The following is a 14983-nucleotide window of genomic DNA, read 5'->3' on the forward strand; positions in this document are numbered from 1 at the left end:
TGAACCATATTGTTTTTGGCAATGAATGAGACCCACTAGGACCACTACTACTACCCGTCCAATCTCGATGGAAACTTTGCAAACCTTTCCTCTTCATAATTCTCCAAACTACGTACGTAGGCCAAAAGACCAATTAACTAATGCTACTTTTATCAAATATAATTAAGCTAAAATCGTGGTATAATCATTGATCAACATGTTATAATCTAATATGCGAAATGCAAAGGAGACTCTCAAAAGTGAGATTTTTTATGGATTTTCTGCCACCTCATATTGTTTGCACAACGTTTTATAATGTTAATACAAAAATTAACGTTAAATTGTTAAATTATGAGATGACAAAAAGTTCATGAAGAGTTCCATTTCAAAAGATTCCCCTAATCATTTTTCATCTAATATAACAAGGTGTATCATGCATAGTTTGAAAGGTCCACCGCAACTTCTTCGCAATGTGGCCGGCGCCCGACCTCCCCTTAAACAAAACAAAAGAAAGGTGTGTTCCGACAATCGAACAATGAATAATTGCTTCAAGAGGTTGAAGAAGTTGAAAACATAAGAAAAAGAAGAAGGATAGATAGGGGCATTCCGAGAATCGGACTCGGGACCTCTCGCACCCAAAGCGAGAATCATACCACTAGACCAAATGCCCTCGTGGACACTTTTTGAACTTTTGAAATTTAATAGTCAGGTATAACTTGGGGGAACAAAACAAAACATGCTGCGTTAATGAGTGAGAAGTTGGAGCTGCTTCCCAAAATGTTTTGAGGCCTTTCAAGTCTGGATATTAGGCAAGGCATGGATTACATTGGAATAGCACTAACCTGGGAAAATTAAACCCAACTTTATGTTTTGGGCCATCCATGTCGGCTCAGTTTTAAGCCCATAAAGGGCAGAGAAATAAAACATTACACCCATCCCCTAACATAATTTTAGGGGTGAAAAAAATAAAAAGGAAAACTAATGAAAAGAGTTTGAAAACTTTGAGTTTTAACGATAAAGATAAAATAAAGGGTAAATAAATAGTACCATGATTGACTTTTTAGTGTAAAAATATGGTTTTTCGTTAAAGTGAACATTACCGGGAGCTTTTCATTAAAGTTTCCAAAAAAAAAAAAACCGAGTTGTCTCCATAAAGGGCAGAGAAATAAGGATAAGGATTGTCTGCCCTCTTATTTTGGGTGGTCACGGTTAAACCATATTAACATTTTATATTATTTTTTTATAGAGATAATAAGACAAAAATGAATAGTAATATAAAATGTTGATGTGATTTAACCGTAACCACATAAAACAGCAGGGAACAGGAGGGCACCGGAAGTAGGAGGACAGACAATCCTTGTCGAGAAATAAAACAGTACACCCATCCCAAATTCGCTTTAAACAAAGTTGACTAACTGCGGGAAGTCAACTACTATTCTAAATATAATAAGGCAGTGAACTATTGTTCATCAGGAGAACTTTGGTAAGACAATATTTACGATAGCTCTAGTTATACTCCTACAGAATTATTAATGCCATGCAAAATCTTATGATAATTGATAAATAGTTGAGGGATAAACATGAGACCGGGCATAAATGGTGAAAAGGATTTTCGTGCACGGCAATCTTAAACCACCCGGCAGCTAGCTGCAGTGATGGAGAGAAATCACCAAACACATACTATATGGTATTTACCAAATCCGGGCCCCCAAATAGCGCAAGGACCGGAGTCAAATAGTCAAACTTAATCAACGGTGCAGGTAGCGTGCAGGTAGCGTGCATGGATAAGCTTTTGATGGGGTTGAATGCACTGGAAACAACCAGAGAAGGTGGTCACTGCCACTGGTCAGTATCTTCCAGCGGATGTACGCCAAGATTTTGTTTCAGTCAACAGTTTCATAGGCACTAGATCAACGGCTAAGGATCTTCAAAGATATGTTGTTTCATGGAACGTCTTCTCCAGCATTTCCTGGAACACGATCAGTATTGGACTGAACACGCATTAATGAGAATTTTGCAACTTTTGAGCTGGTCGTGGTGTTCGGATGAAAGTTTACTGGATTTTTTATTATTATTTTCCCTTGCAGAATAATATAACTTAACAGAAGTTAACCACCGTTAAAACGAAAGACGCGTGTGAGATAAATAGGGAAGAGACATGAAAGGAGACTGCACGTCAAACCTCATCTCTCGGACTTCGCACAAAGACAAGAGAGAGAAGTGAGGTTTCTCGTTTCTCCTCTCTCTCAGTCCTCAGAGAGATATTACACAGAGCTAGCTAGTTACGTACAAATGGATGTCAGTCTTTGAACAACTCAAACATTACACGGAGGAGAGAGAGAGAGAGTAGAGAGAGCACAATTAATTAATTAGCTTAAGAGGAGGCTTCGAAATGACAGAAAAAATCAATTCGGCACAGGCGTTACATACATCTCACGCGTCCCAATTTCCTTTTTAAGCTTTGGTCAGAGTATTTACTGTATAGCTTAGTTACGCGTTAAGCTTATCCTGGAAATCATCGCTTTCTTTGCTCTTTGTACACTCTTTACTCTTTTACTTAAAACTGTTGTATTTCTCATTAGTGTATTCTTTATTCTCACCCTTGTTGGTGGCTTTCCGGCGAGGGTGTGGCGGAGAAGAAGAGAGGGGGAGGAGATGTCGCCGGTGGTGAGGAGAGAGCAGGTTCTGCAGGGTGTGCATTATCCAGCACCACTTGCCACTCACGAGGAGGTTGTGAAGGACGCTGTTGTTTTCTGGGACACTCTCCGGCGCTTCCATTTCAAGATCAACACCACCAAGTTTATGTAACCCTACTCTTCTTCTCCTTCTCCTCTTATTTTTCTTTATTTTGTATGATCACAAAATTAAATTTATTCACTTTAAAGGTCAGGAATTTTATTATCTATTTTTTCTTCAAGGGTTCCTGTGATTGGAGGGAAGGAGCTAGATTTGCACGTGTTATATTTAGAGGTAACAAGGAGGGGTGGCTTTGAGAAGGTTTGGCTATCTATTTATCTATATTTCTTCATTTAACTAAATTAAATTATTATTATTAACATTTTCATTTTTTAGTTAAGGGATAAAAGAAAAACTAGAAAATCATATGTATTAAATTATATATGCAGGTAGTTGCAGAGAAGAAATGGAGGGAAGTGGTAGGTGTTTTCATGTTCTCCCCAACAACAACAAGCGCTTCGTTTGTGTTGAGGAAACACTACTCAACCCTTCTTTACCATTACGAACAGGTTCACTTTTTTAGGACACAGGGTCCTTTATCTACCCCCACACCCTCACCCTCATCCTCAGGTATTCATTTAATTCTTACCCTCTTTTTTTTTACCGATGCAATTGGCTTTTGCTTTCTGTATCTTGACTGCGGATATCATATGACCTTTTTGCTCATAAGTGCTTCCTTTTCCGGTATCTTTTTGCGTTGCCGGCTTTTGCTTTTATATTTTCGGAGGTTCAAGTAAATAATAGTTTAGTTTCCGTGTCTCTTTGTTTCTGCATTTTCCATTAGTAACCGTTGTGAGTGCGCAGAGAAACCAGGACCGGCGCTGGTGGAATATTCTCCCAAAGGTAAAGGTGCCAAAGGAACCAAACCCGTAAATGATTGTCCGGTTTCGGTCACTGATGAAGGTATATATTATAGGGCTCATTTTTCTCGATACACAGATCATATTGGATAAGGTGATTTCAATCGCACAACCACTCACCACAAATGTTTGATATGGTTTTTCTGGCAACCCCCCCACCCCCCAACAAACACACACGAAAACAACAACAAAAACATTTTTGTATTTCTTTTAAATATTGTAGTGTTTTAAAGGAATAGTGATAAGCTTTATCATGTTATGCTGAATTAAGACATAGACACAACTTAATTCTTTACTTGTAAGGAGTCATTTCTCTTTTAATACTAATGTGACATTATTAATTGTACAAACGTCGTAATTTGACTCTTTATTATCAACTAAAAAAATCATTCAACTTAAAAGAGGGTTTAACCATCCGTATAATAAACAAATTGAAATTTTTATCAAGAGGATGCTACCATAATTATCAATTTGTTCACATATATGGATGATTAAAAAATTTAGAAATTGAATGAAGTTTTTTAGAGACAATCACAATCTTATGATAAAAATCTCCAAATTTGGGTGATGAACGTTTATTTTACTTATTACATATTTTTTAATTTTTGATCGTCGGATCAAATAAATTGAAGAAAATCAATTGCAAAAAATTAATAAAGAGTTTCTGAAAGGTAAAAATAGATTTGTGAATAGCCTGAATAGCACTTTCCTAAACTTCTAACTTTTTTGACATGGATATATACTTAAACTTCCAACTTTTATGACATAGATATATATCGTATGTCCCAGCATGCATTGATGGGTCGATCTCACCCCCACACACGACAGATATGGGACCATTTTAATCCAATATTTTTAACGAATGATTATGTTTCCTCGTATCATCCACGAATGAGGTTTTTGTTTGGAGCATGGAATGCAACTAAGATCTAGATCAGTGATCAATCAAATTTCAACTTAATCAAGGTTAATTAGAATAAAAACATCATGACGATGATGTCTATTTTTTTCTTCTCTTTTTTCAGGTACTGGAACAATTGATGGGAAATTCAATTGCGGCTATCTTGTAACGGTGAAGTTGGGTTCGGAGATTCTCAGTGGAGTACTCTACCACTCTAACCAGCAGACTCTAGCCGGTCCTCCTAATCCAACTCCATCCCCCGAACCTGTCAATGCCATTGTACCCTACACGTCCACAAGATCTGGTCGTGTTGCAGGTTCGAGGAGGAGGAGATCAAGGAGGAGGACAGACCCCAACCACCCAAAACCCAACCGGAGCGGCTACAATTTCTTCTTTGCAGAAACGCATTTCAAGCTCAAGTCCCTTTACCCAAACAGAGAGAGGGAGTTTACCAAGATGATTGGCGAGTCTTGGAACAAACTCCCTGCAGAAGAGAGGCTGGTAACCGCGAATAGATAACATATATACTTCTTAGCAGGGATCTCGTTCTATTATATAAAGGGACGGTAGGGCCCATAGGAACCATGTATTCACCATAAGGATTCTAGACGGTAAATACATGGTTCCTATGGGCCCTATCGTCCATAAGCCGCAGGCTTATCCTTAATTATGCCTTGCTAGAGTAAAACGGGATCCCCACTTAGCTGCTCCTACGTATATATAGTTGCTTAATTACCTTCTTTCATATTTATATTTATCACATTCTTTTGTCAATTTTTTTATTATTAGGTTTACCAGAATATTGGGCTGCAAGACAAAGCAAGATACAAGAGAGAGTTGAAAGAGTACAAGGAAAGTTTGCGGCTCAAGATTCAGACAGGCCATGGAAACTAAGTCGATTCCAGCTCGAGTGAGCTTTTCGGATGCGTGTAGAGAGTTTTATGTGGTAGTTTATGGTTTTCAAACAGAAAGTTTATGCAAACCATTTTGCTCTGAGACATGATCAAAATCACAATCTTTAGTTTCAAACTTTCAATGCAAGATGCACTTAGGAACTCCTTCCCCGCTTCGATCTTTTTATCGTATTTTATTAGTTAGAGGGTGATTTTTAGTTTTTGGTAAAATGAGGCTCCATGAATATCTCATCTTATTGCAAAACAGAACGTTGTATATTTACAGCAATGAAAAACCATAAGCTGCGCATCATTGTGGTGCAAGAAAGATTAAGCAAAGGAAAAAGCAGATAAACCGTGCAAATACTATGAAGCATCAAGAAAGCTTGCTGAGGCCGTGAAAGAAGCGGTGTCTCCTCCTCTTCGAATGCTTACGAGAATCCTTGAGAGCAATATGAGGAACAAAATGCACCTGAGGACATGGATAGCTGTAAATAAGTTGACAGAACTGACGGAAAAGACCAACGATGCAACTCGGGGTGAAATTGGAAGACGGCTAGACCAATTTGTTTGAATTTGGGAAGCTAAAATGCAAATCTGTATATAGTTTAACAACCATTGCTATATACAAGTAAGCCTAAATGAAGTAACAACTCGAACGAATAACATTCCAAATAGTAGAGGAAACCTGAGAATGATTGTGTATGCCAAAATGCTGAACTGGAGCATTGTCATCAAGTAGCTTCTCATTGTGGTATGAGAGGCAAAAATTCCTCCAAACGTGCTTCCTGATTGCAAACACATCGAATCAAATTGTAATTAATCGTAGAGAACTTTAACGAAAAGGTACTGTTTATTTTAACAAAAAATCATATATTTACATTCAAAAGTTAATCATGGTATTATTTATTTTTCCATTTATTTTGTCCTTATCGTTAAGACTCAAAATTTTCAAACATTTTTCATTAAAGCCCGAACTGAATAAAAACTACATTAAAATGTCACGAGGCCAAGCGACCCAGCTATATCAGCAAACCGCAGACGATGACAGGACAACCATATTCATCTTCAAACACAAACAGAACAATATCAATTTTGAACTTACCATGAAATGTGGCGGTGACCCATCTTGGATTGCTCCATCTCATTGATTTTCTTCCTGATTGCAAGCTTAAGGTCCTTCACCGTTGCAGAATTCATCACTGCCACATCTTCACAGTCAAGCAAAATCAAACGCATCAGTTTTTTCTTCAGTATACATTGACAATACACGAAAAAAAAAAGAAAATTTTGGCAGATGAAGTGTTCGAGAAAATGCCGAGGTGAATAGTACCGACCGAAGAAAGTGCCGTCGAGCTTGAGGACGGAGATGCGCATGGCGCTGCCCAATTCGAGGCTGATGAGAGTGTCGACGTCGGATAAGGTTGGTTTTTTGGGAACGTCGGAAAGTATAGGATCATTGACAAGGGCAGCAAGCGTCGACTGCAACCTGGCTTTCTTTATGTTGCTTTCCTTGTATCCTTCCACGCTTATCTCCGCCTTCCCCTTCGCATCCGACTCCATCGGCGATTGAGCTCACTGCTCTTGGTCTTAGGTCGGCCTCTCGCTGAACGAAACAAGCCACAGCTAATGGCTTTTCGCGGGATCTTTCTTTTTTGGTTTTCTTTAAGACCCCAACCAATTTTACTAGGTGTATTGGGTGTTTCAATTTATTCCACTTGCACCACAATATTTACCCTAATTAGGAATAAATTAAGTAGTAGATCTAGTGAAGTCCGACGGTCACACGTTCATTGCGCTAGTGATATTATTGTCCACGTATTAAAGTTGGAAAAACATTTGAAAATACGGAAAGTTGTCCATATCAAAAAGAAAAAAACCTCGCATAAACTTGTAGATATTAAAATTTCGGTGAAACAAATGTACCAATGCATTAAAATTACAACCTCAACTCATTTCACCTATATCATCCACTTACTTCACCTATAATCTCCACTCATTTTACCTACATCATCCACTTACTTCACCTATAATCTCCACTCATTTTACCTACATCATCCACTCATTTCACCTACATCATCCACTTACTTCATCTACAATCTCCACTTACTTCACCTACAATCTCCACTCACTTACTTCACCTACAACCTCCACTCATTTCACATACATCATCCACTTACTTCACCTACAATCATCCACTCATTTTACCTACAACCTCCACTCATTTCACCTACAACCTCCATTCATTTCACATACATCATCCATTTACTTCACTTACAATCTCCACTCATTTTACCTACATCATCCACTCATTTCACCTACAACCTCCACTCATTTCACCTACATCATCCACTTACTTCACAAAAAAAAAAAAATGGTGGTGATTCATTCTCAAAGCCTATAAATAGGCAATGGATCAAAACACCAATTCGCATAAACATTTATCTACTCCCAAATTAAAAGAGAATTCCCCAAATCCTTGAAGCTATGAAACTCTAAAGCTTTCAAGCCTTCAACCTCCCAAATTCCCAAGAATCCCGGAGGATCAAGAAAACTCTCTTCGTTCTTCGTCAAATCCTTGAAGAAATCCACACAACTGATCATCAAGATCAAGCCCTGAAGGTCCTTGAAGATCCGTTCATCTGTTTATCAAGATCAAGCCCAAAGGCCCTTAAAGATCCGTTCATCCATCAACCTTCAAGATCAAGCTCCGAATGCCCTTGAAAAAACTTTTAACCGTTCATCCAAGATCAAACCTCAAATGCCCTTGGATCAACAACACTATCCACAAATCTACAACTTATGGAGATCGAATCAGAGGACCAAATTACAAAGAGATTGTAACCCCAAAATCATTAACACCAAAATATTATTTTGTACACGTATTCTTGTTTCAGGAATTTGCCGTGTTCACAAATTTGGCACGCCTGGTGAGATCATCTCTACTTCCTATCTCTTTCTCCATTCAAGAAATCCAAAGCACACCTCCAAAATCAATGGCGTCAAATGAGGGACAAGCCGTTCACGCAACTATCGGCGTTACCTCCATTGAACAACAACTGGCTCAAATGAGTGAAGTAATTGCAAGGCTCACAAAGATTGCGGAGGAGAAAAACTTGCAAATCACTGCACTCATCAACCGTCTAGAGGTGCATCACGACTTGAAAGCAGAACCAAGCTCCCTTCCAACCAAGAGGACCGAAGAAGGTTTCGACCCAAACGCCTACAAGCTTATGTCAAAGGCTGGGTACGACTTCCCTTCCTTTTCAAATCTTGGAAAGAAGGTTGCAAACATCGTCAACGACAGAGAACGTAACCTCACCGAGTCTTAAAAGAAGTTGAAGGAGCATGGTTATGGAGTTGACAACAACAAAGCTAGACTTGGCTTCACACCAAATGCACCCATGAAGATTTCAAGCAAAGCGAAAAATGCTAGCGCTCAACATATCATCGTGAGCATTGAACAAGATCAAGAGAAGCCTAAACCCGCCCCTCGAACTTCAGTATTCGATAGCCTGAATTGTTCAAAACCCATAATTTCGACACTTGATAGCATTGGTGGTCAAGACCGAACTTCCGTCTTCAAGTTTGTGAACACCAATGCGATTAAGTGCCGAAATTATGGGTTTTGAACGATTCAGGCTAGCGAAGACTGAAGTTCGAGGGGCCGGTTTAGGCTCATCTTGATCTTGTTCAATGCTTACGCTAATCTTCACGGGTGCATTTGATGTGAAGCCAAGTCCAGCTTTGTTGTTGTCAACTCTGTAACCATGCTCCTTCAACTTCTTTTGAGTCTCGGTGAGGTTATGTTCTTTATTGCTGACGATGTTTGCAACCTTCTTTCCAAGATTTGAAGAGGAAGCAAAGTCGTACCCAGCCTTTAACATGAGCTTGTAGGTGTTTGGGTCGAAACCTTATTCGGTCCTCTTGGTTGGAAGGGAGCTTGGTTCTGCTTTCACGTCGTGATGCACCTCTAGACGGTTGATGAGTGCGGTGATTTGCAAGTTTTTCTCCTTCGCGGTCTTTGTGAGCCTTTCAATTGCTTCACTCATTTGAGCCAGCTGTTGTACAATAGAGGTAGAGCCGATGGTTGCGAGAACGGCCTGTCCCTCATTTGACGCCATTGATTTTGGAGGTGTGCTTTGGATTTCTTAAACAGAGAAAGAGTGAGAGGTAGAGATGATCCCACGGGGCGTGCCAAATTTGTGAACACATAAAATTCCTGAAGCAAGAACATGTGTACAAAATAATATTTTGGTGTTAATGATTTTAGGGTTACAATCTCTTTGTAATTTGGTCATCTGATTCGATCTCCATAAGGTGTAGATTTGTGGATTGTGTTGTTGATCCAAGGGCCTTTGAGGCTTGATCTTGGATGAACGGTTGGAAGTTTCTTCAAGGGCCTTCGGGGCTTGATCTTGAAGGTTGATAGATGAACGGATCTTCAAGGCCTTTGGGCTTGATCTTGATAAACGTATGAACGGATCTTCAAGAGCCTTCGGGGCTTGATCTTGATGATCAGTTGTGTGGATTTCTTCAAAGATTTGATGAAGAACAAAGAGAGCTTTCTTGATCCTCCAGGATTCTTGGGAATTTGAGAGGTTGGAGGCTTGAAAGCTTTAGAGTTTCATAACTTCAAGAATTTGGGAAATTCTCTTCTAATTTGGGAGTAGAGAAATGTATATGTGAATTGGTGTTTTGATCGCTTGATAGAGAAACCTATTTATAGGCTTTGAGAATGAATCGCCACCATCATTTTTTTTGTGAAGTAAGTGGATGATGTAGGTGAAATGAGTGTAGGTTGTAGGTGAAGTAAGTGGATGATGTAGGTGAAATAAGTGGATGTTGTAATTTTAATGCATTGGTACATTTATTTCACCAAAATTTCGATTTCTACAAAATTTAAAAGAGTTAACTACTCTCTCCATGCCAATTGGTATTCGGGTAGAATCTCAAATTATTTAATGAATCAGACTTGAGTAGTCCATGTATAAAGCCCAACATCTACACATGCTTTACGTCATCCAGTTAAACTCGTGCACCTGGATTGAATTTTCCTCTTCGTATATCAGAGTAATTTAGAAACATTCATTTGTTAAATAAAAAATGTAACAAGAAATCATCACAAATTTAGCAAACTCTTTACCAAAACAGTCTCCAAACTCAACAAAACCTAACAAGAAGGTTTCTGGTTGAAGAACATCAACAACTAATTTATTCAAGTCTGCAATTAAGTGAGCTAACTGCAGGGCTGATCAACTTTAAGTAGGCTTTTGCATCTCAACCACCTTCTGCCACGACTCCCGGCTCGATATCTCAGACCACCACCTTCCCACATTCTCTCTCGAAGTAATCAGCTCTCCCCTGTCCGTGGCATTCACCAGGTACTGCGTGTTGGGCAAGTGCGACAGATCAGCCAGCGAGAATTCATCCCCCGCCAAGAACCGGCTCCCCCCCAGCCTCTTTTCGTACACATCCAGCACCTTGGCAAGCTTCTCTTCGTTCTGCCTTATCACTCCCTCGTCTTGCTTCAGCTTCATTCTCGGCGCAAATGCTAGCTGAAACACCAGCGTTGAGCTCGGAGGGCTGAAGCTCTGCCCTTCGGCCTCCAGCCACTGATCTATTGAGGCTTTCGCCAATGGATTCATTCCGTACAAACCCTTGTTTCCCTTATCTGCATACTTGTTACATATGTACCGGCATATGGCTCTGGATTCTGAGTGAAAAAATCATAAATAAATAAACCAATTAAATTATCCATAATTAGGAATTCGCTGCCGAATTAATGAAATAAAAACAAAGACATTAGGATATATACCGAAGAGGGAGATGTCTTCGTCTTCAAAAGCTGGTACTTGTCCGAATGGCTTAAAGGAACACCATATCATGAATGTGAGTCTGTGAGTGAGAGAATGTATACATATATATATACACACGCTATATTATATAGGAAACGATACCTGAATCTTGAGGTAGTCGGGCTTCTTGTGCTCGCCTTTGGCCATGTTGACGGAAATGAGCTGATAGTCCACCCCTTTCTCATGGAGACAGGCCAACACTCTTGACACCGCCGTCGATAACGGTGGTCCGTACACCTTCACCGGAGTCGCCATTCGATTTGGACTTGGATTTTGAGATTGGATGGGTTTCCAATTGTCTTCTTGTACTGTTTTACACCATACAAAAGGAGGACGAGATGCTCTGCCACTTTATCCCTTACTTAAAAATGGTGGGTTCGTTGGTCCCACCACCTCACCTAACTGTAAAAGATGCCACTAAAACTTACAAGAGAAATGTTACTCTTCATTTACTCTCTGTCGTCTAACAGTTTAACGTAAATTATCATGTCAACGTTATAAATTACTGTGCCGAAAATATAACATGACAGAGTCCACAGAGAGTCCCACTTTTTAGAGAGTTTTCATAGCATTTCTCAACTTATAAACGCAAAGCTCACTGGTTTTTTTTAAATATTTTAAAGGCCCAAATTTGTTTTGAGCTTAAAGAACGTAGGGAAATGAGAATAGATGAATCGGGTTAATATAACTGGTCTCGGCCCAGTAACCCAAATCACCCCTAGCATTAACAAGAGTTTTGCTCTCCTAAGCATCAAAAGACAATAAAGAACGGTTGAAATTAAACTAAATAACGCTCGCTCAAGAAAAATGATGAGCAGGAGAGAATCATGCACATTAACAATTTGGACGAGAAACGAAGCCTTGGGAAACTGATATTTCATATATCTTTCAAATCAGACATTGAATACATGCAAGACAATGGAAGAAGAATTGAGCTACCAAATCCGAAATTAGAATCGACAAGTCGATCTTTAACATCAGATATCTCATGATTTAGAAACCTCTTCACTATTCTATTTCTCACCTAATATTTTCCTCGTGAAACATAATAAGCCCGTCGCTAAACTGATTGGAAAACGTACACAATCAAAGATATTAAGGTTTCACTGATTGTGCAAAGTTAATATAAAAGCAGCATCACCTGCAGGAAGATTCTTCCTGAAGTCAGACGGAACAAGGACTTTGCCAAGTTGATATGTCAGTGATAAGATCCCGTAGTTGATCTATTAGAAATTTGATATACAAATTCTTGTTCGCAAGCTCCTACAAAACAAAACAACGTCGATTGAAACTTTCACAGAAACATTGGAGCAACAGCTAAAGCGCTTGTCAAAGACTAAAATTCCATATAATTAAAGACATGAACTCTCCAAACAAGGTTCAACCCCTCCAGACATGGTAGATGAGAAATCATCAACCTTACCTTTCTCAAATTGGTGGCTCGCTCATCTAACTTCTCAATTTCAGCTTCATCTGCCGGTGATTCTGAACCGACTGCAGTTGAACTAGTTTTGTATGTTGCCTATTTTAAAATGAACATATGTATGTTAGCTAACTAATATGGTTCACAAACTGTGATATCTCAATCCAAAATAAAACCACTCAGATTAGATGCATACACACATATAAACTCAAGACAAAGAACCATTCACAATGACAATATACCTAAAGTGTTGACTCTTATAACATTCCAAGTTTTTCATTGAAGCATTTGCTGCATTTCACGAAGTTCGAGATTTCAAGTAAACGGAGCAAACATTTCATTCAATTCAGCGGTTAAAGCTTGTCACTTTCCTACGCAAAATCAACGGAAATCTCTACTCATCCAGTTCAAGTGGTTCAGTCAATCAAGTAATTTCAATTATTTCCTGATTTTATAAATTAAAAAAACACTGCACTGGATCCTCCACCACACAAATAACCACTTGAAGAAATCATACTTTACATGGTCATTGGCATTGGTTAAATACGAATGCATAAATGTGATTATGTAGGCAATTTCACTATTTAATTTGACAACTATGGATCGAAAATTGACCAAATTAAAGAAAAGGGTGTCAGAAATCACCTTCTGAGATTTGGGAATTGCGGCGAGAACGGCACGAAGCCAGCCCACAGATTTCTTATACCGAAATCGAGCCTCCTCAAGAGCTCCACCGGTGCCAGGACCACCAGCGCCAACCAAGTCTCCATGGTAATGGGAAGAAGTGTTTTCAGAAGAAGACGAATCGCCGTTATTGACGCCATTAGAGTGGGAGGAAGGGCCATTTGCAGCGTTAGAGGAGGCGGTGCCGGTGGAGGACCACAAGGTGGGGTTGCAGAGCTCGTCGTTCATGGAGGAGAGGATCTGGAAAGCTGCCTCGATGGTTTCTTCTAGATGCTTCTGGCCTTCCATTGCTAGCTCTTGCGTCGTCTGAGGGCTTGCTGTTAATTCATTGGCATCCTTCTCTTCCATTCTATTGGAAGCTGCGCGACGGAGAGTGAGAATGGATTATGGAGAAAGTGTTTTGACAATGGAGATAAAACAGCAGTTTCTTAGGCGTTGTAGATCTTATGTTATTGGGCCCTTGTATTCTTTTCGAACAATAATTGACTATTCAAATGATGAATTAAAATTGTTCGTCGTGGATATATCGAATTTCATATTTATAATTAGAATTGTTCATATTATAAATCATCTTATAAAAATCATCTTTGAAATAAATCAGTTAAAACTAAAGTTAAAAATCATCTTTGAAATAAATCAGTTAAAACTAAAGTTGTTTAGTCGTTGAACTATATAAAAACAAATGAATGGAATTGGTAAAAACATTACAAGTTGTCTATGTATTTGCTATAATAGATTGACTAAACGACTTTAGTTTTAATTTATTTTTTGCAGATATGATCTTTACAATGTGATTGATAATATGAACCGTTTTGATTATAAGTACCACTGTTCTAAAAATCCCCGCCTAGAGCCGCCTAGGCGCTAGGTCCCAGCCCACCGCCCCGATTAATGCCTAGGCCCTAGTCCACCGCCTAGACCACCTAGGCACCTGCCTAGCCCGCCTAGGCACCCGCCTAGACCCGCCTAGGCACCCGCCTAGACCCGCCTAGGTTGCAACTCACTTAGACAGAAAATACATAACTTTCATTTTGCATTTTTTTTTCTTCAATAAATTGTAAGAGACTTGTTGCTTACTTGAATGAACAAACATTATATCCTTATTTCACATGTTTTCATTATGTTCCAATACTTCATGATATATATGCATTCTATTTTGTAGTTTATGATAAAATTATATATATTTCAAGTAGAAGCAGACACTTATTTACCTGAAATATGATAGATTTACTTAAATTCGCCTAGTCCGCCTAGGCGCTAGGCCCCAGCCCGCCGCCCGACTAGCGCCTAGCGACTTTTAGAACCTTGATAAGTACAAAGCTCTGTGATTGAAATACTAAAAGTTTTGAGTAGGAGTTCCTACTTATATTTAAGTAGCCAAGTAATGTTCTTTTTTTTTTCTTTCAAATGTTGTTCAAGGATGAGACCCGAACTTAACATATAATTTCGGTCAACTCAACCTAAATCTTAAAAAACATTCAGCTGTAAATTAGCGCATTCTATCAGCGCATGAACTCGGCTGAAGCAATGGTTTCTAAATTTTAGCTCGATTGGAGCTTTGGTTTCTGAACTTTAGCTCAATTGGAGCCTTGGTTCTTGAACTTTAGCTCGATTGGAGCTTTTGGCGTATTCCGTTAGAACTTCCATCC

The 14983-nt window shown here is 39.1% G+C and overlaps 4 protein-coding genes and 1 non-coding gene across 7 annotated transcripts; 1 reads left to right on the top strand and 4 right to left on the bottom strand.

Annotated features, from left to right (window-relative positions):
• Positions 1 to 577: 577 nt before the first annotated feature.
• TRNAP-UGG (transfer RNA proline (anticodon UGG)) lies at positions 578 to 649 on the bottom strand. The gene has a single exon. It is a non-coding gene; the product is annotated as a tRNA-Pro (tRNA).
• Positions 650 to 1978: 1329 nt separating this feature from the next.
• LOC103440225 (high mobility group B protein 9) lies at positions 1979 to 5534 on the top strand. Of its 2 annotated transcripts, XM_008378896.4 has the most exons (7): positions 2153 to 2783; positions 2898 to 2976; positions 3105 to 3134; positions 3225 to 3285; positions 3520 to 3618; positions 4601 to 4977; positions 5266 to 5534. In XM_008378896.4, exons 1-7 carry the CDS (start codon positions 2635 to 2637, stop codon positions 5368 to 5370), a joined length of 900 nt encoding a protein of 299 aa, XP_008377118.2. In that variant the 5' UTR covers positions 2153 to 2634; the 3' UTR covers positions 5371 to 5534. The 2 variants fall into 2 exon arrangements, with proteins under 2 accessions (XP_008377116.2, XP_008377118.2); XM_008378894.4 differs by having other exon boundaries at positions 1979 to 2783; positions 3105 to 3285.
• A 72-nt stretch (positions 5535 to 5606) lies between these two features.
• On the bottom strand, positions 5607 to 7232 carry LOC103440223 (U11/U12 small nuclear ribonucleoprotein 25 kDa protein). 2 transcript variants are annotated; one of them, XM_008378893.4, is made up of 4 exons: positions 6707 to 7232; positions 6475 to 6580; positions 6058 to 6157; positions 5607 to 5841 (listed from the first exon to the last, which is right to left on the bottom strand). In XM_008378893.4, the coding sequence occupies exons 1-4, from the start codon at positions 6930 to 6932 to the stop codon at positions 5746 to 5748; spliced, it is 528 nt and encodes a 175-aa protein (XP_008377115.2). In that variant the 5' UTR covers positions 6933 to 7232; the 3' UTR covers positions 5607 to 5745. The 2 variants fall into 2 exon arrangements, with proteins under 2 accessions (XP_008377115.2, XP_070683095.1); XM_070826994.1 differs by having other exon boundaries at positions 6475 to 6571; positions 6707 to 7144.
• A 3180-nt stretch (positions 7233 to 10412) lies between these two features.
• On the bottom strand, positions 10413 to 12367 carry LOC114826406 (glutathione S-transferase-like). Its single transcript, XM_029106537.2, has 3 exons — positions 11330 to 12367; positions 11188 to 11236; positions 10413 to 11085 (listed from the first exon to the last, which is right to left on the bottom strand). The coding sequence occupies exons 1-3, from the start codon at positions 11480 to 11482 to the stop codon at positions 10631 to 10633; spliced, it is 657 nt and encodes a 218-aa protein (XP_028962370.1). The 5' UTR covers positions 11483 to 12367; the 3' UTR covers positions 10413 to 10630.
• On the bottom strand, positions 12089 to 13822 carry LOC114826407 (mediator of RNA polymerase II transcription subunit 30-like). The gene is made up of 3 exons (XM_029106538.2): positions 13296 to 13822; positions 12651 to 12749; positions 12089 to 12490 (listed from the first exon to the last, which is right to left on the bottom strand). The coding sequence occupies exons 1-3, from the start codon at positions 13680 to 13682 to the stop codon at positions 12392 to 12394; spliced, it is 585 nt and encodes a 194-aa protein (XP_028962371.1). The 5' UTR covers positions 13683 to 13822; the 3' UTR covers positions 12089 to 12391.
• Between the last annotated feature and the right edge of the window lie 1161 nt (positions 13823 to 14983).

This window comes from Malus domestica, chromosome 08 (genome assembly GCF_042453785.1).
Source record: "Malus domestica chromosome 08, GDT2T_hap1".
Classification (NCBI taxonomy): Eukaryota; Viridiplantae; Streptophyta; class Magnoliopsida; order Rosales; family Rosaceae; genus Malus; species Malus domestica.